Source organism: Kogia breviceps, chromosome 17 (genome assembly GCF_026419965.1).
Source record: "Kogia breviceps isolate mKogBre1 chromosome 17, mKogBre1 haplotype 1, whole genome shotgun sequence".
Lineage (NCBI taxonomy): Eukaryota > Metazoa > Chordata > Mammalia > Artiodactyla > Physeteridae > Kogia > Kogia breviceps.
The window spans coordinates 5,455,135-5,479,042 of NC_081326.1; the positions used below are offsets into that span (position 1 = coordinate 5,455,135).

At 48.1% G+C, this 23,908-nt stretch overlaps 1 protein-coding gene across 2 annotated transcripts in view; it reads right to left on the reverse strand.

Annotated features, from left to right (window-relative positions):
• Positions 1-508: 508 nt before the first annotated feature.
• Positions 509-23,908, reverse strand: part of NSMAF (neutral sphingomyelinase activation associated factor) — a 58,142-nt gene continuing 34,742 nt past the window's right edge. Inside the window, exons 11-31 of one of the 2 annotated variants that reach the window (XM_059043649.2) lie at positions 22,993-23,064; positions 21,397-21,505; positions 18,776-18,952; positions 17,666-17,745; positions 16,933-17,023; positions 16,771-16,834; positions 14,637-14,688; positions 14,409-14,529; positions 13,884-14,015; positions 13,106-13,148; positions 12,629-12,792; positions 11,146-11,254; positions 8,771-8,829; positions 6,511-6,578; positions 5,683-5,750; positions 4,937-5,060; positions 3,932-4,015; positions 2,900-3,050; positions 2,356-2,458; positions 2,120-2,229; positions 509-1,206 (exon numbers count right to left, since the gene is read on the reverse strand). In XM_059043649.2, coding sequence (XP_058899632.1) covers positions 1,112-1,206; positions 2,120-2,229; positions 2,356-2,458; positions 2,900-3,050; positions 3,932-4,015; positions 4,937-5,060; positions 5,683-5,750; positions 6,511-6,578; positions 8,771-8,829; positions 11,146-11,254; positions 12,629-12,792; positions 13,106-13,148; positions 13,884-14,015; positions 14,409-14,529; positions 14,637-14,688; positions 16,771-16,834; positions 16,933-17,023; positions 17,666-17,745; positions 18,776-18,952; positions 21,397-21,505; positions 22,993-23,064 — 2,076 coding nt within the window. In that variant the 3' untranslated portion in view covers positions 509-1,111. Of the gene's footprint in view, positions 1,207-1,949; positions 2,230-2,355; positions 2,459-2,899; positions 3,051-3,931; positions 4,016-4,936; positions 5,061-5,682; positions 5,751-6,510; positions 6,579-8,770; positions 8,830-11,145; positions 11,255-12,628; positions 12,793-13,105; positions 13,149-13,883; positions 14,016-14,408; positions 14,530-14,636; positions 14,689-16,770; positions 16,835-16,932; positions 17,024-17,665; positions 17,746-18,775; positions 18,953-21,396; positions 21,506-22,992; positions 23,065-23,908 lie in introns of those variants that run through there. The other variant, XM_067017117.1, reaches the window with a different exon arrangement.

Genomic DNA, 23,908 nt, shown 5'->3' on the forward strand with positions numbered 1-23,908 from the left:
TGTCATTGCATCATTGGAAACATTAGGCCTGGGGGAGAGAGTCATCTCCCAGAGCGGCCGACACCTGGGAGGCTGAGGAAAGCCCCTCTGTACCGAGAGGCTCCGAGTGGCGGGAGAAGTGCTTCCAGCCGGGAAGCCCAGACCCACTTCCGGCTGAGCAGCAGGGCCTCACTGTCCCTGGAGGCGCCCAGGCCGAGTCACAGCCAACATTCACGATACAGCGGGGCTTTCAAACAGTGTAGAAAAATCTTACATCGCGTACTTCCTGTGGTTCAGAGGTCGCCAGTGCTACCGCTTCACAGCTTACCTCGTGGGAAGTTGGAAAAGCCCAGCAAGGCACGCTTCTCGGCTTGGTTCTCTACCTCGTTACCGGACTCCGGTCTGCAGCTATAGGCACAGACGTTTAGCACGGCGCTCGCGATTCTCAGTATGGTCTTCGAGAAGGAACAGTGCTTGAAGTACCCAGTACTTCGTTAGTAAATCGTTTAAATGAGAAAAGGAAAGCTGCTTTCATTACAGAAAAATATTTTTAATGTCATAGAAAAGATGAGCATTTAAGCGCTGTAATGAAATAAACCGTCCCCCGTACACAGTGAGGTGTCACAGGAACTGCTAATCCTGCCCAGGTTCTCGGCCCCTGGGGCCAGTCGGTTAGAGCAAGTCACCACTCCATGGAAACACGTCCCCAAGCCCAGTGGGCAGCAATTGTGTCGACTGGGAAGACACAAGAGAGTGACTCAGCAGCAGAGGATACTCACATTTTCTCGGAAAGTCCTTAAACTGTCCAGTGCGTCGGGGACGTTGCCGCCGCCGGTTTGGCATCTCTCAGCTACGCTCTTTGCCACCCAAACCAGCGCCATCCCGGGATGGCCGCCTGCCTTACAGGCGTTAACGTTTTCCTCCCCGGGGCCGCCACATCTTCATCTGCCTTAGAGGGTGACAGACAGCTAATGGCTCTCAGTGAAGTCCCCGTGATGGATAAGGTTTAAAACCACAGATGTCTCATGTGGTAAGACTTCTCATTACTGTAATTGCACATTCACCAGTTCATTTAAAAGTTTGGTTTAAAAATGCGTTACACAGGGTTCACTAATATCCGAAGAAAAGGCACTTAATACTGCAATTTCCAGAACATAATCTGTCTGTCTTCCCCTCCCGTGATGACACTGCTACACTGTCCGTTCATCCACATACACGTCACGGCGCCTGTGAGAAGAGACGTGTGGTTAGGGGCTGAGCCGACCAGGAGGTGCCACGTGCTCTCGTCCTACAATACAACCTGCGTGAACTCAGAATAACTACTCAGTACAGAGAACTTGGGAGGAATGGGAAACTATTTGAACGTAAAGCTAAAGCAACTGGGAACTGCAGAACAGAGTACACACGTATTATATACACCCGGGACAAAAGGCAGGCAGCAGAGAGAAGTAGGGAGTTGGTGCGAGTTTGCCGGTTTACTTCCATTTCTGTCAGGAGTCAAAGTGTTATTTAAAGCTTGTGAGCCGGGGAAGAAAGGCACAGACAAGTCACTCCAACGTCTAACGTTACAAAGAAAGAACCACACACAACAGTGACGGAGGGAAGAGAGTGAAGGGGGCAGTCAGGAGACGCTTAGGGAACCGTAGCCGTTCCAGGAAGCCACCGCCAACCCTCCAAGCGCTCGAGAGGAGAGGGAGACGTGCAAATGTACGCAGAGTGAAAAACCAGCGGGCGGCGCGCCCTCCGATCGTACGCGGCACCTCCAGAAACCCAGCTGCACAGGCTGCCCGCGAGGAGGCCCGGGAGGGGGTCTGTGGGAGGGAGACTTCATTTCCACTGTAATTCGTTACTTTTGTACCGTTTCCCTTACTTTTGTATTGTCTCTTTCTACCGTGCGCATGTATTAAATGCACACACGGCTTTTACTTGGCTTCTAATTCTCCATGTGGAAGTTTAAAAACTTCCATTCTGGAGTCCAGTGTCTCTCAACCCAAGAGATGCAGATGGCCTGGCCAGCCGGGATCTGGAGGGGAACGTCCACGGCCCAGAGGACACACGGGGAGTTTGCCGCTGCAGAAGGGCACGTCCGCTGGTGGGAAAAGCAGGTTTGGTGGAGTCAGGTCAGCGGCGGACAGCTTACCTGTGTGGCCCTGGATTCTCTCCCTGATCTTCCCCCCGAGGAGGTCCCAGACGAGCAGCTCACCGGACCGGCTCCCGGATAAAACAGAATTTCCATCCCAGAGAAAGCACCTGCAAGAGGATTCAGAAATCACCCTTTCATCGTTGGGCATGAAGGGAGGGCCGAAGCAGGCCCTGCTCCGTGATCGTGAGCCTGTCCGTAAATGTCTTCACCACGAGTAACTCGAGAAAGTGCACCTCTGGGGCTCGTCCGACGTCAGAGAAGAGATGAGCATTCCCGTCTGCACATCGACGACGTGTAGACAGCCGTCCTCTCCTGCGCTGAGGACGTGGCGACCGTCTGTAACACAGGGCGGAACGTGGAGATGGGTTACAGCCTCAGAAGTGTGGTTTACATTAATCTGAGATTTTACTTTTGAGTCCAGGGGCCAAATGTTCGCTCGAGCTGCAGCTACTTGTTGTATTTAACCAATGATGACTAGCCTCTCGCTGAAATGCTTGTTTTTAAGACGCGGGGCTGATGACCCTTTGCTGTGAACTCATTGACACCTTATAAATTAATTTCTCCAGTGAGGTGAGGAATTAAGAACAGGACCCGATACTGCTTTTCTAATAGATACAAATACCACATATACTGTATTTTACCACGAAGCAGCCTTACCCGTAGGCAAAACCTCTTTCATCAGCAAACAGTGCTTTTCTTTTTATGTTATTGCTAGATAGTTCACAATAGTAATTCCCATCCCCCTGGTGTTATCCGTATTAAAGAGGCTAATCCTACCTGGGCTGAAGGCAGTATCACATACAGTCCCCGAGTGACATGGAATCTGGTGCAATATGGCGGCTGCAGTGAGGTCCCAAATGGTCACTGTGCCTTCTTTGGTGCCTGAAACCAACAGCGTGCTTGCAGCGTTTAAACTGATTGTCTCGACCTAGAGAAGAAAACAGACGGTACTGCATTCAGAATCACGGTCATTCAGCTGTGTTTCCCCAGCCCATTCTTTCAGCACCACCTACCGAGTGATAATTCACTTAAAAGTGAAATTCTTCATATGCCAGTGAGTACAGTGAGGTATGGCTGGGGTAAATGTAACACTGTTTTAGAAAGAGCCTAAAATTGCCAGTCTCAGAACGGTAACTCCACGAGCAGTACGTGGTAGCAGGGTGCCAGACTGCCCGAAGCGCGGCGGCTCCACGATCATCTGGGCAGGTGGGGATCTCTCAGGGTTACTCTCGCATATGCCCTTCTTGAACTACACAGTAAATAAATAATGTGTCTCAACCCCAGTCTCTGCTGACCATGCAGATTAGGCACGAGTTCACAGCCTCAGAGGAAAGGCAGCACCGCCGGCCATGGCAGGAGATGCAGCCGTGACCTCGTGGAGACGGAGCGAGTGAAGAGGACGCGGTGCCAGCCTTGTTCTGCGCCCGCTGCACGCACCGTGCAGACAGGCCAGCGTCCTCGGCCTAGACGGAGGGCCCCCTTGCCACCCTTGGTGTCAGAAAACATAGCTAGTTGCCCAGATAGTTGTGAGGATACCCAGGTATTCAACGTCGTGCTCAGACACTGGTCTTTTGGAAGTCTAGCTGGACGGTAGCTAATTCTCAAACAGCAAACTGGAGGAAAGAAGACAAAGACGACGTGGAAGCCCAAAGAGTCAGCTCCAAAAAGAGAGCTGAGAGTTTGCCTGTGCTCTCCTCCGATGAGCAAGATAAACAAAGCAAAAGATCCTGAACACAAGTGAAGCCAAGAACCACCACCACCCCGGACGGTTCAGCTGGGCTCCCGTGCAGCTCTGTTGCCGGTACTCACGCCGACATCGTGCTCCAGCTCGGCCAGCAGGTCAAACTGGTGTCTCCTGGAGCCTGGCATCTCTGCAGGAACCCCGGACCACACCTAGGACGGGACCCATTGCAGAAGGTAGTTGCAAACACCATAAAAGCAGTTCTAACACGTGCAGGAAAAACTTTCCTGACCGACTCCCAAGCTGCCAACAAAATGCAATGTCACGAGGCTCGGTCCCTTTGCCACATGCCTGAGCTTTTATTCCCGCCACCGCGTGCTTCCCGAGAGTCCGCTGTCCCCGTGTCTGCTTCCATCTCTTGCACTTGCTGCTGTGACTTAAGTGTTGTGTGAACTAAAGAAATCAGAGTGCGGAAGTGTTGTGTCTATTAAGGTTTTGAGAAAACTCAAAAAGGCAAGTCACCAAAATTTACTGAAATCACACGTAGGCAAGAAAACTTACCTACAAGAATGCCCCCCTCAGGGGCAGAGGCACAGAAATGACGAAAACCTCTTGAAGGAATTCTAATGGTTTTAGGCTCTTGCTGTTTATATAGATGCAAATTGGAAACCAGAGGATGAATACTGCTGTGGTTTATGCAATAAAGTTGTGCAGAATTCCAAAGAAAAGGCCAAGTGTGGTCCTACGTCAGTAACGGTGAAGGAATGTGTGTTTCTGTGTTCTGACTTTAAATAGTGTCTTGCCTTTCAGTGATTCTCCACTTTAACTTGATATTTACTGATCAACTGCTAGATCCGCAGCTGCGTTGAGGTAAGAGGGGTGCTGTATGTTTCCCTCTTAAGTCCGCTGTCTAATGAACCACCCAACCCCCAGTGGAACACACAGGGCAAACTCAGGAAAACGTCCTCTTATATTAAGACGTGCACCCACTAAACAGACACGGGCAATAACCTTCCACATCCTTATATATCACACTTCGTGAAAAAGTGACTGAACACATCAACAGCAGGGAGCGGAATGGCTTCTAATATTTGTATCATCCAAACATTTTAATTTAGAAATGGTATATAAACCTTCACGGTAGAGTCCCACGACGCAGAATACAGCCTGTTGTCATGCCAACAGATCTTACTAACAGCATCATCATGTCCCATTAATGTGTCTTGGCGTCTTCCAAACGCAATGGAATAAAAATAGCTAACAAAAGATAATGAGAACTATTAAGACAGCATTCCAGCTTAATGTTAAGACACTTAAATACATTTTCAAGAAACTTTAGATCATTTAATTATATACTTATTAAGGCCCACTGGAATTACAACTTACTTGTTCTCATGTTATTAAACCAAATACTCAAAATGTGAATTTTTTTTTTTTTTTTCCGGTACGCGGGCCTCTCACTGTTGTGGCCTCTGCCGTTGCGGAGCACAGGCTCCGGACGCGCAGGCGCAGCGGCCACGGCTCACGGGCCCAGCCGCTCCGCGGCACGTGGGATCCTCCCGGACCGGGGCACGAACCCGCGTCCCCTGCATCGGCAGGCGGACTCCCAACCACTGCGCCACCACAGAAGCCCCAAAATGTGAATTTAAAACTAGAAATTTCCAAGTCTGGCTCATCTGTGTTTTCACCTCAATTAAAAAACTTAGAAAAAAATAGAGTACGACTGGAGAAATTATTAGATTCAGATCATCACATCCAAATCCAAGTGTCCTCATCTGGTCCCTTTTGAAAACAACGGGAGATCCGCCCTCTCCTGCTTCACGTCCACACGGAGCTGCACCGCGTGTGGAATCGCGAAGGGGCCGGCGCAGATACGTACACATTGTTATCCCACGACGAGCTTACGACGGTGGCGTCTCCTGGTAAAAGTAAGCACGACGATAAAGCCTGAAATAGAAATGATCCAACACGAGTAATTTACAAAAATTAGTGAATCCTTAATGGGGTAAAACTATCTTACGAGTTCCCCCCAAAATTAATGCTCAAATTCTGTTTATGTTGGCCTTCCTCATATTCATGAAGTTTCCTTTCATCTGGCTAATTTCAGATGCCTGGTTTCTTCCCAAATGCAGGAAAGTCAAAGGGTGTCGAGTGCATGAGGACCTAGCCTGACGGTCCTCACTGCCCTGGACTGAGGGACCCCTACTTACATCAGAGTGAGCCGTGAGGGGTGCAGGTGGGGACTGTCCTCAAGAACCCAAACACTGGCTCTGGGTTACAGACTCGGGTGCGGAAGGAAAGCTTCCAAAAGTCTTTAGGGAATTTCAGAACCTTTTGGATGCTTTACATTAACAATACAAATGTATTTTTTCAGAAGAACCGATCTTCTAGTATTAGGTATCCTATCAACTCAGAAATGCATTAAGTTATGTAAGCAGCACATAGACATTTGGTCTGACAGTTCCAAAATAGGCAAGATTTATGAAGGAGAATTCTACTTTTTAGGTTACAAATAAAACCACAATAACATGAGAAAGAGGCGACCTGAAAAAATTTCTAATTTAATTTAGAAGGAATCTATCTAAGGCATTCTGAACAGAAATAAACCCGATTGGGAAGAAACAAACTGTCATATATGTGTGTATATAAAACAAACTGCTACCTGAAATTCCACCATAGCACTGATGTAAAATTAAAATGAACTCACCATATTTGAGAATGATATACTTCTTTGGAGCATCTTGGATTCTTTGGAAAACATCTTCAGGGTGGAATCTAATTTAATAATGACAAAGCAAACATATAAGAAAGATTTCCTGACCCTTACAGATGAGCAGCACACGCAGAGGTGACAGGCGAGGTGACCTAGGGCCACGTCCCCGACGAGGACGCTCCGGTCTGTGGAATTCTGTGATCTGCGGCTCCACAGCAAGGAGGTCAACTTAAAGCCATGACTGAAGGCAGAATTAAGCCTAATTACTGACAGAAGCTAAAGAGGAAGGAAAGAGCAATTCTAATATTAAAACAAAAAGATTTGGGCACTGTAAGTTTTTCTTTTTCACACAGCCCAGTTATGGTGTGATATCCTTGTAGTGCACGACCATTTATGGAAGAGATGCACTACCTTTCTAAATAATAATATAAACTAGGGATTGCAACGTCCCAGCTCTTAATTTCCGTGCCTAACAGAAGCTTTTAGAAGTGCATCAAGGTAAACCTCTTAAACGACAAGACTGCAAATTAACTGTGCTCCAAACATCCCATATTTGCAATATTTAACATTACATTTCCTAATTTGAAAACATACAGCATGATAAATAAAAGGTCAGATGAGCTTTAAATAATGTCTTCTGTATAGTAAAATTTAATATTTCCACCTAATTTTTGCCAACACCAACACGCAGACGTGCACTGGGGCGTCCTACAGAAAACGGTCGGCCAGCCTGGTGTGTAAAGCTGCTTTTCTCAAAATCGGAGGTTCCCTCTCGTACTAGAGGTAATCACGTCAGAGGCTGCGGAGAGCTGGCCCCCCGGGTGATGGGGTCACCCGTGGGGTCGTCCACAAGCCTGGACACACACCACCTCTGAGGAAGAACCGTCACTCTGCGGTGATCATCAGGGTATACGTAAGTCAGTAAGGCAGGTGGAAATAAAAATGCATATAGATCAGTAACATGAGTTATTAACAGTGAAGAAACAAACAGAAAAAAACCCCAAAAGCTTTTGACTGAAAAGAAGCCCCCCCATGCCCCCCAATTCGGCAAGTTCACAAGGAAGTGCTAGGCTTAATAAGCCTCAGAGCGTGAAAGCCCCGATGCTCGTAAAACTCACGGTTTACAAGGTCAGATCAGTACAGGGAACTGAGGGATTTAACAAACCATGAGAGACAAATCCAGCCCAGAATGCCGGCTTTGCTGGAAGGTCAGGGTCTTGTCTCGGGCGGTAACGCTGGCGGGAGCCCCGGCAAAGCGCGACTGCTCCGTCATGTCACCGCACCGGCGTCCTGGTGACCCTGGAGTGGCCCCGTGGGTGCGCGGCATGTGAACCGACTTTGGTCCACAGTGGGATCGTTTTCTGTGCTTTGTGGAAAACTCTGTTTTACGAAATCTGAGCTCCTACTTGAAAGAGAAAGGGAGGACGCTACGGATGTGAAGCCACGATCGCAGCACCTGAGAGCAGTGACTCTGAATTCCCCGGAGGTGTGTAGCTGGACAGCACCTTTCCTGAGCTTAATGGATGAGAAAGAGAATTTCCCGCGACGACGACCAAAGCGCCAGGAGCCAGCCACTCCCAGCCAGGTACGAACTCTGTCCAAACCAGGCGTCTTAAAGCTCAAGCGGGGCAGCTAAGCTACTCGCTGCTCGTCTCCTGTCAGCACGCTTCAAACAGGACCAGGTCGAGACAGACGATGACTTGCGGTGTAGACGGCCAGGAAAGGCAGCGCTGTGGCTGCCAGCAGACGCCTGACGCCTGGCCCTTTCGTAGGATCAAAACAGTGACGTTCCAGCGTGTCATCAAGCTACAGTTACAAGTCCTGCCAACCAGCCACCGCAGGGCTTCTGCGTGGTTTTGGTGGCGCGCAGGACGTCAACGACGTGTGGATCAGATTCCGAGCTCAATCCTCCGGTCCACACCCGGGAGCGCACACACCGAGGGACGAAGGGGAACAGCTGACAGCACGTGCGCCCCGTGCCGGCGACGGCCCGCGTGGGGCCCGGCCCGCAGGCCGGGAGAGGTCCCAGCACGCGCTCCCGCCGCCCCCAAGGCTGGGAAACCTTAGCAGCAGCAGAGAGGCACCTTTCGTGGCCGTTTCTGGCTAATCACGGTGGAGCGTCACGCAACACACCACGAACTAACTGCTCAAAACTTGTTTTACGTGGAGGCGGCACGTGAAGGTCCCGGACCGAGTCGGGAAACTCGGACACCTGTGATTCCAGGTAACCCCCCTTTCGGGTAGGACGACCTACCTTGCGAGGTTGTAAAGACAGACGAGCCACTGCGAGAGACTGCTATTCCGGTGACCGCCCTGTCGGAAGACAAGGTTTCATAGATTACCATCAGCCACGTGCGAGGACACCGGTCTCCTCCAAGGCCTTGATTTAATTTAATTCAGCCCAAGTCTGTGTCATCGTTTTCGGCGCAGCTCGCTCTGCGGGGCCTGTCCCACCTTCCACCAGGCGTCAGCAAGTCACGGCTGGGCAACTCCTCATCCTGTCCCGGCAACGCCTGCGGCTGGAAAGCACGCCGACCCTTAGCTCCCGGGCCGCCCTGCAGAGGCCGCCCCACGTCTGCCCCCTGGATAGCCGGTAATGCCAGGTGATCGCCACCCAAGCCACCGACGCCCCCTGAGCAGTCACCGCACTCGCTGCGTCACTTAGCATCTGGCCAGTGACGATGTCACCGTCCGGCCCTGAGGCAGGCGGGACCGGGGACCCTTTGCCGCAGTGCCCGCCCCCGGCCGGACGTCTCCCCCGGCAACAGATGCAAAGCAACTGCGAAACCACGAGGGACCGAAAATAACTGCGTGCACGCGCAGCTGGGGCACATCGTGGGCAAGATACAGAGAGACCCCAAAACCCAACCGCCGCTTCTGAAGAGCCGGGAGCAGAAGCAGGGCACTGCCCGTGCCCCCCGCACACAGCACCACCGAGGCGTGGGCACGCCGCCTAAGCCCCCCTCCGGCCGAGCCCCGGACCCGCCCCTGCCCTCACCCCAGAGCAGAGCAGCTCGCCACTGCCTCGCGGGCCCAGCAAGGGCACCCGCTGCTTGTTCACGCGCCCCCCCCCCCCCCCCCCCCCCCGCGGCAGCAGGAGCCCCAGCAAAGCCCCGCCTGGATCTCCTGTCTGGCCTCTTATCAATCGCTATTGATTAAGGAGGCCAGGGACCCTCACTGGGACCAGTCCCAGCACGTCCTCTCAAAAGGTTCACTCATGTCTTCACTGCCTCGGGTGACAAGGCCCCTTTCTACGTGCCGTTTAGAGAAGGTGACAAAGGGAAGCCGTTGTTACAACGGATAAGGTGGGACTCTGGGTTGCTTTGCGGGAGAGGCTGTGCTCTGATTTGGAGCCACCGACCGGAAGGGGACCGGCCGGCTCCGTCCCACCCATGGCCAGGTGTGCGGCTGTCAAACGCCAGACGGGACATCAGTGGCCCCGGAGCGGAACAGTAGGCCTCGCCCCTGGCCCCGAGTTTTCTTTTCTGGAACAGGACGGGTCAGCGAGGCCAGTGCTTCCCTGGGCTTCCCACCAAAGTCCATCACTGCCCCTGCAGACAGGGGACCAGGGACACTCATGACCCCTCTAGGGCCAACAGCAAGCCTGATTTGGGGGAAGAAGAGGTTTGTTAGTTTTTTAAATAGATCTTTATTAGAGTATAATTGCTTCACAATACCGTGTTAGTTTCTGTAGCACAACATAGCAAACCGGCCATATGCATACACATGTCCCCATATCCCCTCCCTCTTGCGTCTCCCTCCCTCCCACCCTCCCTATCCCACCCCTCTAGGTGGTCACAAAGCATCGAGCTGATCTCCCCGTGCTCTGTGGCTGCTTCCCGCCAGCTATCTGTTTTACATTTGGTCATGTATCTACGTCCACGCCACTCTCTCACTTCACCCCAGCTTCACCCTCCCACCCCGTGTCCTCAAGTCCATTCTCTACGTCTGCGTCTTTATTCCTGCCCTGCAACTAGGTTCATCAGAACTTTTTTTTCTTAGATTCCATATATATGTGTTAGCATATGGTATTTGTTTTTCTCTTTCTGACTTATTTCACTCTGTATGACAGACTCTAGGTCCATCCACCTCACTGCAAATAACTCAATTTCGTTCCTTTTTATGGCTGAGTAATATTCCACTGTATATATGTGCCACATCTTCTGTATCCATTCATCTGTTGATGGGCATTTAGGTTGCTTCCATGTCCCGGCTACTGTAAACAGTGCTGCAATGAACTTTGCAATGTTCTGTGTGTGTATACACACACACACACACACCTGTTACCATGTTTTTAAAAAGACACATTTTCCCTGACAATATCAGTAAATGCAACACGTGGGTAAGACACATCCTGTTCCTCCCAAAGGCTCCCACCATCAAGGACTGGAGGGGCCGTGTACTTCTCTGAGAGGCCCACGGCTGCCTGCTGTCTGCAGACCCCATCCCGTGCTCTAGAACGGCGGGCAGCAGAAATGACACACACCCGTTTTGCGCCAAGCTTGCCCGTGCCACGCTGACCCCTGGTGGCGGATCACTACTATGGACAGCTTAGGGGGATAAAAACCAACCAAGACCCCCAGGCCACGGACCCCGGCGCGTGCGAAGCCGCGGCTGAGACGTTCTTACTCTTTGTGGATTTTGTGCTGCTCGTGGGGCCGCAGTCGCGCGATGTTACTCCAGGCCAGCGTTCTGCTTTCTTCGGTCAGGTCTTCAAAAGACTCTTCACCTGGAGAGACTGTTAAATTGCAGCTCAGTCAGTCAGCTAAATTCCTGACCAGTGCCGGAGATGACAGGCGTCAGAGACACAAGATTTTCCATTACAATCAAATAACCGAGAAAGCAAAACGCCCACCGAAACAGAACTGCTTCGAAAGGTACTTGTTAGAGAGCTCCGTGTTGGTCAAGGGAGAAGGAGGAGGTGCGTAATTGAAATAAAATAACAATCATTTGGAGAAAGATTAAAAAGTGTCTTTGAATTCTGCGGGTCTTTGTATGCTTTTATCAATGTTTGCAGAGCTTTCACTCCCGCCCTAAACTGGGAACTTCAGGAACCAGGACACTGAGTAACCATTTCCTTGTCTGCAATCTCTGTAAAGCCCTGGCAGTTCCCTAAGAACACTGCCGTCTGCTTCTGGTTTCCAGACAGAGAAAGAAGAGATGGAACCAATTACCACCGCGCTCCTGGACAGGACTAGCTAGTCAGCCCCTTCACGTCTGTTTTAAGAAAGGCTGGGGGACAATTTCCCTTTTGAGATGATCCTAAGCAGAGCAGGGGCGTAAGGGCATCCCGAGATAATCTCCAGTCTTCGTGACTCAACCCGCGGGGCTTTATCTCCGGAGAAGCCCTGCCGGCCAGCCCGGGGTCGCGGGGCGGGAGAAAACGAGAAACCAGGCGGCTCTCCTGCCGAGGTTCCGCACAGTGTCAGACGCCTGAGCCTGGGGGTCTGCGGCTGTCTTACGTGAAACGTGAAACGTGGGTAACTGGATGAAGGGGAGCATCTTCTCCTCCCTTTCCAGACACCAGGTGCGAGAACAGAGTCAAGTTCATTTTAGCACCTGGCACGGACGCTCTGTAAATGTCTGGCAAATGACTGAATAAGGAAACAATCAAATGAAGAAAACAGAGCACCCCGGATTCAAGATCTGTGTGTCGGGGTGGAAGAGGACGGTCAGGACGCTGGAAGCCGTTCCCGGGAAAGAGCAGGAACGAGCCGGGCGACGGCCGTCACGGCCAGGGCGGACCAACAAGAACGCAAGAATGGCTAAGAACCAAACACGAGCTGGGCAAACCTCAGAAGAGACAGAACGACAGCAATGAAAAATCCTGCCGAGTCTCATTAAATTACCACAAAGTAAAAGTGATTTGATTTCCTTTAAGGTCAAAAGTTAAAACAAACAAAACAACAAAAAAGCAACAAAACAACAAACAAAGAAAACAGAAGAGATTTGTTTGTTTGCAGGAGAAATGCAGCGAGACAGTAAAACAGAAATCATCTCTAAGCTGCCCAGGGTTCATGATTGGTCTTGTCTCCAGAATCCTCAGAAACGTCTTAATCAGAAAAGAGAAACAGAAGGGGCTCGCATCGTTTATTCTCTTTTCAAAATGTACCTGGAGAATCTGCCGAGGCAGCATTGTAACTGGAGGGCCGGGCCAAGCTTTTACACTTCGGGGTGATCCTTCGAGGATGCGGTGTCACAAAGAGCTGCTTTGGTGTCTGCCCGAACTCCAAGATCTGGGTGAGCATGGCGACCTTCTCATCAGGATCCTCGATGCTTCAGGACAGAACACAGACCACGCGGTGACCTCTAGGTGCAAAGCTCCTTGATCCGTATCGCTTGAAATTTGTGCACTCAGCAGGAGAGAGATTAACCCTCAAACCATAATAGACACTACGTGCCAGGCCTGTCTAGACTGCATCACACATCTTCAATTTCTGAGGCTCAGTGATTTACACAGTGGTGAAAGCAAGCTGTAATTCTCTGTAACATTTCCATACCTTAATATCGTCCAATAACTGCACTAATCATTTAGACAAAGAGGTCATTTGTAGTTTCAAGTGGAAACTCCTTACTGACATATAGATACCTGTTCAAGTCGACACCTCCTTCGTAGGTCAGGGGATGAAACACTGAAAAAAAGAGACGTAAAACTATTGAAAGATGTACTGTTTTGTTATAATATAGACTCTGTTTGTTTTAAAAACTCAACAACTTTAAACTTCTATTCAAAGAATCCGATCTTCACTTTGCGAAACAGCCTGATAATATCCAGCTCGGGTAAACATCAAGCTGCACTATTATGTCTGCCGAGCGGTGACCTGACTTGCAGTGGGAGGCGGCGTGCCACCTCAGTGTACTTCTGGGTCGGCGCGCCTCTCCCGGGGGGCGCAGAGCACCCCGTGCAGCGTGTGAGGGGCCAGGTCCGCACCCATCCCCGCCGCCAACGCCGAGAAGCCCGGCGGAGGAAGAACGGGCCCCGCAGAAGGGAGGGCGCTGCCGCCGCGGGCTTCTCTCCGCTCAGTCACAAAGACACTCTGGGGCCTTCGCGGGAACCAAGGCCGCCACTCCATCCCACTCTGACTGAGCTTTCCTAAAAGTGACGGAATGGGATGCTAAATGAGATGCTAAAATTAGAAGACTCTAGCAAAAGACCTCTTGGGACCATGGCGAAGCGGGTATTTTTAGACAAAGGCACTTTCTCTCCCGCCTTTTATTCAGTATCTAATCTGGGGTCGCCGAGCCAGGAGGCACCGTCTGCCGAGACGGGATGCTTCTGCTAAGGAAACAAGCTGCTCTGAGCTCTGTCTGGGGGTTGCTTTTGTTGCCATCAGACGCTAACTGGGGTTTCAGTGACCGTTACTCACCATTGTGGGCGCCGACGGCGTCCCTCCCCTTCTGCTTGCAGCCAAACACGAGATCGATCCACTCGTGCAGGTGCTCTGACACGTAATCGCTTTCCAGTGCGTCCCTGCTCTTCTGGAGAAAGTCCTCGGGACCTAGTAGGTGACACTCGATCAGAACACCCCAAGTCGCCACTTTACTTTCTCCCATTCCTTTCATCTATCCATATGCAGACAGAGCTTCTGGGACAGGCAAAGAGGGACATGTTTCTTAATGAGTCTCCCCCCGATCATGTAAAATATAAATTTTGGGGGTGGGCGGAGAGGGAAATACCATTTTTACAACACTTGGCTCTCTCGAATGCATAATAATGGTTTTACATCACAGACTCATAGAATACTTACAATTTGGAATAAGACTTTACCATCTCATTTAGACAGAGGATTATACTGTTATTTTGAAAAATCGAAGCAACTAAATAATAATACTGAAATTGCACGACTAAGTAGAGAATTTCTATAATTCAGTACTTCCAAGATGGTACTCACTCCGTGCCCAAGGGGGGAGTTCTACGTCATCAACCATCTGCCCTCCTTGTCTCTTTCCCAAATCCAGCTTCAGACTATTGACTAAAAAGCTGACATCATCACCATAGAATTCCGGAATCAGCTGAAAGTTTCAGGGGAAGAAAAAAAAAAAAGAGAACAGTAACAAACATTTTTTAAAGCAGTTACAAACCACAAGCCCAGTGAATCATTGGCTTGGTAAATGCTTACCTCTTTAAAATCGGTTGCACCATCCAAACAGTTTTTCCAAGTTTCTGCAATACTAAACGTGAAAACAAAATTCAACTGATTTTAAATCTAGGGTATGGAAACGGCAACAGCAGCACTGTCTAGGCTCCTGGGTGCTATTCTACACTTGACCTAAATTACATCATCTCGCTCATTAATTCGTAATCGCCAATATTCACACGAGCTACCGCACCGGAGGGGCCCATGTGAATATCGGGGATTCACAGAAGAGAAAACTCTGGGCCCACATAGGGAGTGAGCAAGGAGTCGGGATATGGACCTGGGAGGGTGTCCCCAAGTCCAGGCCGGGGACCTGCCCCCCACATGGCCTCATCGAAGGGCCACTCGGGGCAGGTCTTAAACATGAAAAGTCAGCAGTTATTTTAAGGGCTCATTTCGAAAATGGATTATAAACAGACATGTGCAGAGCTTAGAAAAAGACTGGAAAGACACAGACCAAACGATGAACAATGAGTGTTAACTAACTCAGTGTGGTCAGGTGCCATGTGAAATTTATTTTCTTCTTCATATTCTGATTTGGGGGGGTAAGAAAAGATTACTTATTTTATTTTATTTTTTTGCGGTACGCAGGCCTCGCACTGTTGTGGCCCCTCCCGTTGCGGAGCACAGGCTCCGGATGCGCAGGCGCAGCGGCCACGGCTCACGGGCCCAGCCGCTCCGCGGCACGTGGGATCTTCCCGGACCGGGGCACGAACCCGCGTCCCCCGCATCGGCAGGTGGACTCTCAACCACTGCGCCACCAGGGAAGCCCCAAGATTACTTTCATAATAAAATTATTTAAACACTCACAGGGATTGTATTCAATTCATAGCAAGATTATTTAGAATAATGAAATGTTGGAAACTGCCTAGGTTTCCAACCATAGAGAAATAGTTAAAATAGTTTAAACTATGGCATATGTTAGGATGTGATATATTAATTAAAACCAAAAAAATCACCGTTTTGAAGAACATCCAATAATATGCGGAAAAACTTCAAGATCTAACAAAAGGCTATAAAATACAAAAGGCAGGACAAAAAAAACTGTATTTAAAATATGTTCTCCATCACTTATCATTAGAGAAATGCAAATCAAAACTACAATTGCACTGTTGGTGGGGATGTAGATTGACACAGCCACTATGGAGAATGGTATGGAGGTTCCTTTAAAAACTACAAACAGAACTACCATATGACCCAGCAATCCCACTACTGGGCATATACCCTGAGAGAACCATAATTCAAACAGAGTCATGTACCACAATGTTCACTGCAGCTCTATTTACAATAGCCAGGACATGGAAGCAACCTAAGTGTCCATCAACAGATGAATGGATAAAGAAGGTGTGGCACATATATACAATGGAATACTACTCAGCCATAAAAAGAAATGAAATTGAGTTATTTGTAGTGAGGTAGATGGACCTAGAGTCTGTCATACAGAGTGAAGTAAGTCAGAAAGAGAAAAACAAATACCGTATGCTAACACATATATATGGAATCTAAAAAAAAAAATCATTCTGAAGAACCTAGGGGCAGGGCAGGAATAAAGACGCAGACGTAGAGAATGGACTTGAGGACACGGGGAGGGGGAAGGGTAAGCTGGGACGAAGTGAGAGAGTGGCATGGACATATATACACTTCCAAATGTAAAATAGATAGCTAGTGGGAAGCAGCCGCATAGCACGGGGAGATCAGCTCGGTGCTCTGTGACCACCTAGAAGGGTGGGATAGGGAGGGTGTGAGGGAGACGCAAGAGGGAGGAGATATGGGGATATACGTATACGTATAGCTGATCCACTTTGTTATAAAGCAGAAACCAACACACCATTGTAAAGCAATTATACTCCAATAAAGATGTTAAAGAATATATATATAATACTTACACAACTGAACAAATATCAAAAAGAAAATACAAGATGTTAAATAAAATATGTTCTCACATTTACACACACACACAACTACACAAAGCCTAAGAGGAATAGATACAACAATTACTGTAGTGGTGTTTTCATTTCCTTCCACTTTTGTTTAAATCTGGTTTTTTGAAATAAACGCATTGTACACGCATAATGAAAAAGTTTAAAACGTGGTAAGTGAGGCATTTATGGCGAACCTGTTGAACATTCTGTCTGCGTTGTCGAATCTTCCGTTCTGCAGACACAGCATATACTCTGGTGCTAGAGGGGAAAGAAATCAGAGTCAAGCAAGATCACAGAACCACTGAAGAGTCCACGTGAAGTAACATTTCCCTGGGGGTGACGGTGAGGGGTCTTACCAATCCTGACCAGATAAAACAGCACGTAGCCCGGGGAGGAGTAGTGGCTGCCGTACATGAACTTGGGCTCCGGCATCTCCCGGTAGCGCGTCTACAACACAGGGAGAGAAAGTCCTGCTGAGTGCCGGCTCTGAAGACAATAACCGACGCCAGTAGTAAAAGCCTAAGGACACCACGGCCGGAACACATTCTAGCCCCTCATTTCTCTCCTAAAGAGGAAAAGGAGAAGATAAAAAAGGGCGGGAAATCTGACAAAACACAGCATTCTTGCAACAAGTGTCTTGGTTTTCTTGGCCTCATGGTAACAATGTCTGCCGGGGCAGGACTGCAAAGAAGACATTTTATGCATCTCTTGTGCAGTTCACCAGAGAGCACCTTCGTGAAAATAAATGGGTAAATCTGTGATCGGCTCCGCTTCCTACCTCCTGAATTGTAAGCAAAAATGCAGACGGTGAGCAGATAAATTCACTAGGGGAAGGAAGGCAGCGGGCAGAGAAACTTCGGTCTCTCCAGATATACTCCCCCTAACTCTTGAAGAAACGAGTTTCAGGTACTATGAAAACACAGGGGAAGGGGGTTCAATCCCTGGTCAGGGAACTAAGATCCCACGTGCTGTGTGGTGTGGCCACAAAGTAAATGAATAAGTTTTTAAAAACCAACAGAAACAATCAAACAAAACAGACGCCAAAGCTCCCGGGTTGCTTAGACACCAGGAATCCCTGAGTCCACGTACCAGAAGCCTCTCCAGACGTTCCTTGTTGAGGGCCCCGACTGGCTTGCTGAGATCCCGGAAGGTTCCTGGATTTGACAGATCTATAAGAGAAATAAATTTTTAAAAATTACTTACAATAAATAAAGCAAACAAGCTTACCCTTAACATTCTCTCCCTGAATGAATTCACATGCACATATTTATTTCCAAATAATATACAGCTTTTTAAAAACTGAGACAGATCCATTAGAATATTTCTGATTATTAATATAGATGTAAAGGTTAGAATTTGAAGACCTACTGATAAAAACTATATTCCAAGTAAAACAACAATGAAAAGTAAACAAATTTCAAAAGCCATTATTCTACCAAAATTTACTTTTTAAATTTGAATTATAGTGAATATTGTTATTCTGTGATAATAGCATAATTTGAGAACTGGGGACCTGAATATTATCAGACAAATAAATTATATTCCTAGAAAATCTGTTACCTCTTTCAACTACAAGGATGCAATCAGTGAACTGTCAAAAGTAATTTAGTGTTCACAGTATCTAATTTTAAGACATTACAAAATAAAATTACCGTACAATCACATTTTTGGTAAAATAATTTGAGAGAGAAAGAAGTATATATACCACAAAGTTAAAACGGTTCTCTCTCGGTAATGTAATTATTGATGAGTCTCATTTCCTTCTTTGAGTGTTTCAGTACTTTCTAAGTGTTCTTTAATGAACAGCTAGATTACGTTTGGTAATCACGTTTCAATGTGAATTGAAAAATAATACGGTAACCTGACGCACAATTTTCAAACTGGAAACTTAAGTGTTTGAAAACAAAGTACTTATTGGTAGCAGTGGTAACACTGGCTGAAGATCCCATGCATGTCTTCTGGGTGTGGCTTTCAAGAAGTGTGTGAGTACTTTTCTTTAGAATTAAAAAAAAATCAGAGACAGTAGAGAAAACATACAGAACACACGTAATTCCCATGACACCCATCCAGTATCGTGGCATGGAGACGGGCCATCTTCAGTGATAAACTCAAACGGGTTCTACTCTGTTCACGAACGTCAACGTGGTCCTACGCGGGGTTGTGTCCTGTGCTCTAAAAGCCCGGCTCTGCGGCACGCACCCAGCTCGGAGCTGCTGTAGTCGCCGACGACCCAGGGGAACACGGGGTACTGGGAGAGGTCGTTGCAGCTGCGGTCGGCCAGCGTGTTGAGGTGCAGCAGGTACTGGTAGTTGGACAGCAGCCCGCGCTGCCACTGCAGCGTGTAGCCCTCGGCCGTGCGCTCCGCCACGTGGTGCTCTGGGGGGACAGGTGAGGACAGGCCCGGGTCACACTGAGCTCCACGTGCGCGGGCAACGGTCACTCAGCACGTGAAGGCGCTATAGAGGCTTTCAGTGTCGACCCTTCAACCCATTTTTGAAAAGTACATTTAAAAAAAAGAAAAATAGGGGCTTCCCTGGTGGCACAGTGGTTGAGCGTCCGCCTGCCGATGCAGGGGACACGGGTTCGTGCCCCGGTCCGGGAGGATCCCATGTGCCGCGGAGCGGCTGGGCCCGTGAGCCGTGGCCGCTGCGCCTGCGCGTCCGGAGCCTGTGCTCCGCGACGGGAGAGGCCACAGCAGTGAGAGGCCCGTGTACCGCAAAAAAAATTAAAAAAAATAAAAAAAGAAAAGTAGGCTACAGTTTGTTTTTACCAAAGAGTTGTTCTGTCAAGTATGAATGGGCATCTCCAAGATCCAGGAGGGAAATGATTAAATGTATGATATAAAACATCTCATATCTACTAAATATATGATATAAAACATCACATCTATAAAACACATGATATAAAACAAATATGAAAGTATGGCGCAAATACATAAATATGACATGGTAATATATACAACATTCACTACATTTCTATCTAGTCTACGGTATGTACTAACAAAGAACCCTTCCAAACGTGCTCGACTTTTAATGCCTTTAAGAAGCCATGACCATTTGTAAAAACTCATTTCCTCCATTTCTCATGAAAGTAAAACGAAACAATCTTTTAGTTTTCTTTCAGATCTGGGCGCGGGGTACTACGGCCAATTTGTCACTGACTACGTATTATTTATGCAAGTGAGGAATAAGGAAAAGAATAGAAAACACGTATCTGTCAGATTTCTGAAACTAGAAGGGCCAGAGAGACCCCCCCAGAAATAACCTCAGGAAAGATGGAACCGGAGATGGTGCGGCACCGATGATAGCTTTCCTGTAAAATGAGTCAACTGTTCTATTTTGTCTAGAAAATTCTGCTTCCAGCTTTGTACTGGCTGCAAACTTATCCAACTCATTTGCTGATTCAATATTTATTCTCATATACTTTGCCAAGTTTCTTCTCTAATCAGCTACCAGGAAAGGGCTTAAAAACTCCAAACACTTATCCTCTGATTTTCCACTCTCAGAACATCTCAGAGAAAGTCTGAACAATCTTGGGAATAAACTCAGAGACAACAGACGCTTCACAGAAGCAGACCTTTTAGGCCATGGCAAGTTTTTTGACTTGAGATTTTAGGACTCACCATGAAAGTAGAGTTTTTTGTCGTAATCTTGTTATAGTTAGAAAAATTAAATGAAAAAAATTAAATCAGGAGGCAGGAGATAACAGTAAACTTATACCAAAGTTATACTTAAGCATTAAGTTAAACTGAACAGCTTAGTGTGAGAAGAAAAAAAACATGAACTCTAAACCTACTGTAAAGTATGTTCTTTATTGAAAATAAACTATTCTTCCTTGAGAGAAAACTTCTAAGGGAGTAACTCACTACACATCTCATAAATGATTTCACCGCACACGGGAACAGCAAACTAAGATGGTATTAATAAAATCCCAACATTTATTTTTAAAAATCATTCCGTTCTAGTCATCTGGCAATTCTGAAAACAAGAATAATTTAATTCACCCATACAACTTAATATGTTTATGCTTGAAAAGAAAAATACAGGTGTTCTGATAAAAGTGGAAAAATTCTCATTTCCCATGGAAGACTGAGGAAATATTAGTTATAAGCAAACTGAGTCCCACGGTACCATACTGAGCATAGAAGGTTCATGTGTTCCTTTTGCACCGTTTTCCAGCTTTGTGATTAAGACCACAATGAATGATCACAGACACATGACTGGGTAGCTCACCGTCTCACATGAAGAAACTGAGTCCTGGGTTTCATAAACTAACATAAGACAGGACTGGACATAAAAATAATTAGGTGGATTCTCATATAATCCATTCAACTTGGGGGTTGTTAAGATACAAAAAAACCATTTAAATATATTTATCGAAAGTTTTTTTTTTTTGCGGTACGCGAGCCTCTCACTGTCGTGGCCTCTCCTGTTGCAGAGCACAGGCTCCGGACGCGCAGGCTCAGCGGCCATGGCTCACGGGCCCAGCTGCTCCGCGGCACGTGGGATCTTCCCGGACCGGGGCACGAACCCGCGTCCCCCGCATCGGCAGGCGGACTCTCAACCACTGCGCCACCAGGGAAGCCCAGAAAGTTTTTAAAACACAGGATTGGAGTGAACTATTACCAAATTTCATTTATATGTCCCTTAATTTTCAATATGCCATTCTTTTAACTATAGTTACTGATGAGAAGAAATACGTAGAACTGCAGAGGTGATTCTAGATACAGCGTTGTTCTCCTCTTACTTCCCCATCCCAGTTACTCGGGAGTTGAGCTATACCTCCACGTGAACAGATACAATGAAGAGTGAGCCCCGAACCTAGATACGTAGCAATGTAAAAATAGAGGTCATCTCGGTCTTGACGTTCATAGAACTTCAGGTAGATGTCAGAACACAGATCATCTTCTGTGCAGAACACTTCCAAGCCCTACAAATCCAGAAAGAGAGGAATAAAACAAACGGCATCTCAATGTGAGTGACGCAAGTACAAAAGCCTTTCAACTAAACACTTGCGTTATTTTATCTGTAGGTCTTATATGCATATTCCCCAGCAATAAATTTTATTTATAAGGACAAGACACGTGTCTCAGCTAAACTTTACAAAATCCCTTTTGACCTTGAGGACCTTTACTGATGGCAGCATTTGTGAGTTTATTATGTTGAAATTCAAAATTGGCTGAGACCCATGTCTTCACCTACCTTCTTCAAAGACAAAGGTTCAGCTTTCTTTGACAAATTACGTCATAATTAGGTCAACTTAAACTGATAATTGAATAACTCATTTAATTAGTAGGATGCAATTATTTTAAGAAAACTTTGAGCTGCGTGAATGCTGTGAGGGTGAAGCCAAGACGGGACGGGAATAGACAGAGAAAGGACGGAAGCGCAGCGCTGTCCTAGGTTCAGAGACAGGCTTCCAGCGTTACTGGCGAGGGGACCGAGGGAGTGAACTCCTGGAGTCTCAATTCCCTTGTAAAACAGGGTATCATCTACCTCACAGGGATTGCGCTGATAAATGAATATTGTACATAAATTTCCCAGTAGGCAGAGGTACATAGTCAATGCCTATTTCTTCTTTTTCTGACTGCATCTCTAAACCCAAAGGAGGAGGGGATTTTTAATAGAATCTGTTTCTCTAATCCTCTGTTGGCCCTGGAAATGGAGAATCGCCTTTTAAGTAAAATAGGCAGGAAAACAGTTAAATTTCATAAATACAAAACACCAAAATGAGATGCTTAAATATCCACAATGCTCTTGTAATGCCACCAACTTCCTGGTTAATCTCTGAAGGAGAACAAATAGATTTATATCGACGTCAAGCTAAAATCCCTTGGAGCCGCACGTTCCGTGGCGACTGGGTTCTACGGTAAGCGCGTCAGGCTCACGGAAGTGTGGACACGGGCTGACTCGGGAGGATGGCGGGGAGGGCCGCCCGGGTGACTGAAATGGTTATTTTATCCATCTCTCCCCCTCACCACGCCTGAAGGCTGAATTAATACACGTCAAGCGCCAGGATACTACAGTTCCACGGAGGGCTGCTGTCGCAGCGTCCAAAGTCGGCTCGGAGACCTCGCTGCTGCAACTGGGTGACAGCAAGGTTCGCGGGACCCGTCCTGCGGCCATCGTCCCCACACAGCCAGGGGGACTCTGAGCGCTCGGCAGGGAGAAGCTCGAGGCCCCTGGAGCCCTCCTGCCCTCGGGGCCAAAGGCTTTCTCCCAACAGCCCTCTCCCCCCAGAAAGAGTCGCTCCTTGACACACGTGCAGCGCAGCAGCCAAAGGAAGGGGCGGCGGGCCTCCCGGGCTCTCTGCTCGCGACGCAAACACCCGCGCCTTTCAGACGAGGCCGAGGCGGGGGCAGGCCAGTAAACCACGGGCCGGACCGAAGATGAGACAGATGCCCCCCTCGAACTCACCAGAGGCATGAGGCCGTGTCTCCTCTTGTAAATGCGGCGGACGTCGCGGAGCGTTATCTGGACCATGGGTTTCTTTAAAAGTAGAAAGACAATCTCAAAGGTCAAGATTCTGACACCGTGAGAAGCTGCCCCACCTTAACTTCCTGACGGGTCACACCTGAACGCCTGGAAAGTGAGCTCTGAGAACAGGGCATGCCTCACTTGACACGCCGGCGTGCCCTTTTCACTAGCTTTGTGCCCGTGGGCCGGGTCCCCTACCCCCACCCCCCAGCCCCGCCGGTACCGCTCAGGATGATAACGGAGGCTTCTAGCTTCCAGGTTTCTGCAGGGTTGCTGAGCGGTAAGAAATATTAAAGGATTGGTGCAGACCTCCTCTCAGGAATCTTCCTATTTTTAATCGACCTACGGTTTGCTCAGAACTGACATACAGCTTTTTTTTTTTTAGAATCCTGTCTTTTAGCTCCTTAAACTACAGTGTAATAAGGCTCATAAACAGCTATAGTATAAAAGCAGGGCCTCTAAACTTTATAAGGAGGAAAATTTTCTCGCTTCTCTGGAGCCTTAAAATGCTGGTGAGAGAGGAACAAGGTCGTAAAAGGTACTGAAACTGGCTAAAAGGCGACAGGTCCACCCTCCTCCCCCCAAGTAAGAGGGAGGGAGAGCCTGCAGACACAGGGCGTGTAGCCGTGGAAGCTGCCTGGAGACTGGCCAAGGCCCCCAGCCCAGACCTGGGACCCTGAAGCTGTGGCTTATACTCAGATATTGTTGCTCAAGTATTGACCCAAGCCACAGCAACAGCGTTGGTCCAGCCAATTGATGACACCACAAAGAATGCCCTCAGCAACGTGTACTGTATCCACTGGAGGGCCCGGCGACTGTGCCCTGCCACCTGGTGGACAGAACTGTTATAGCATCA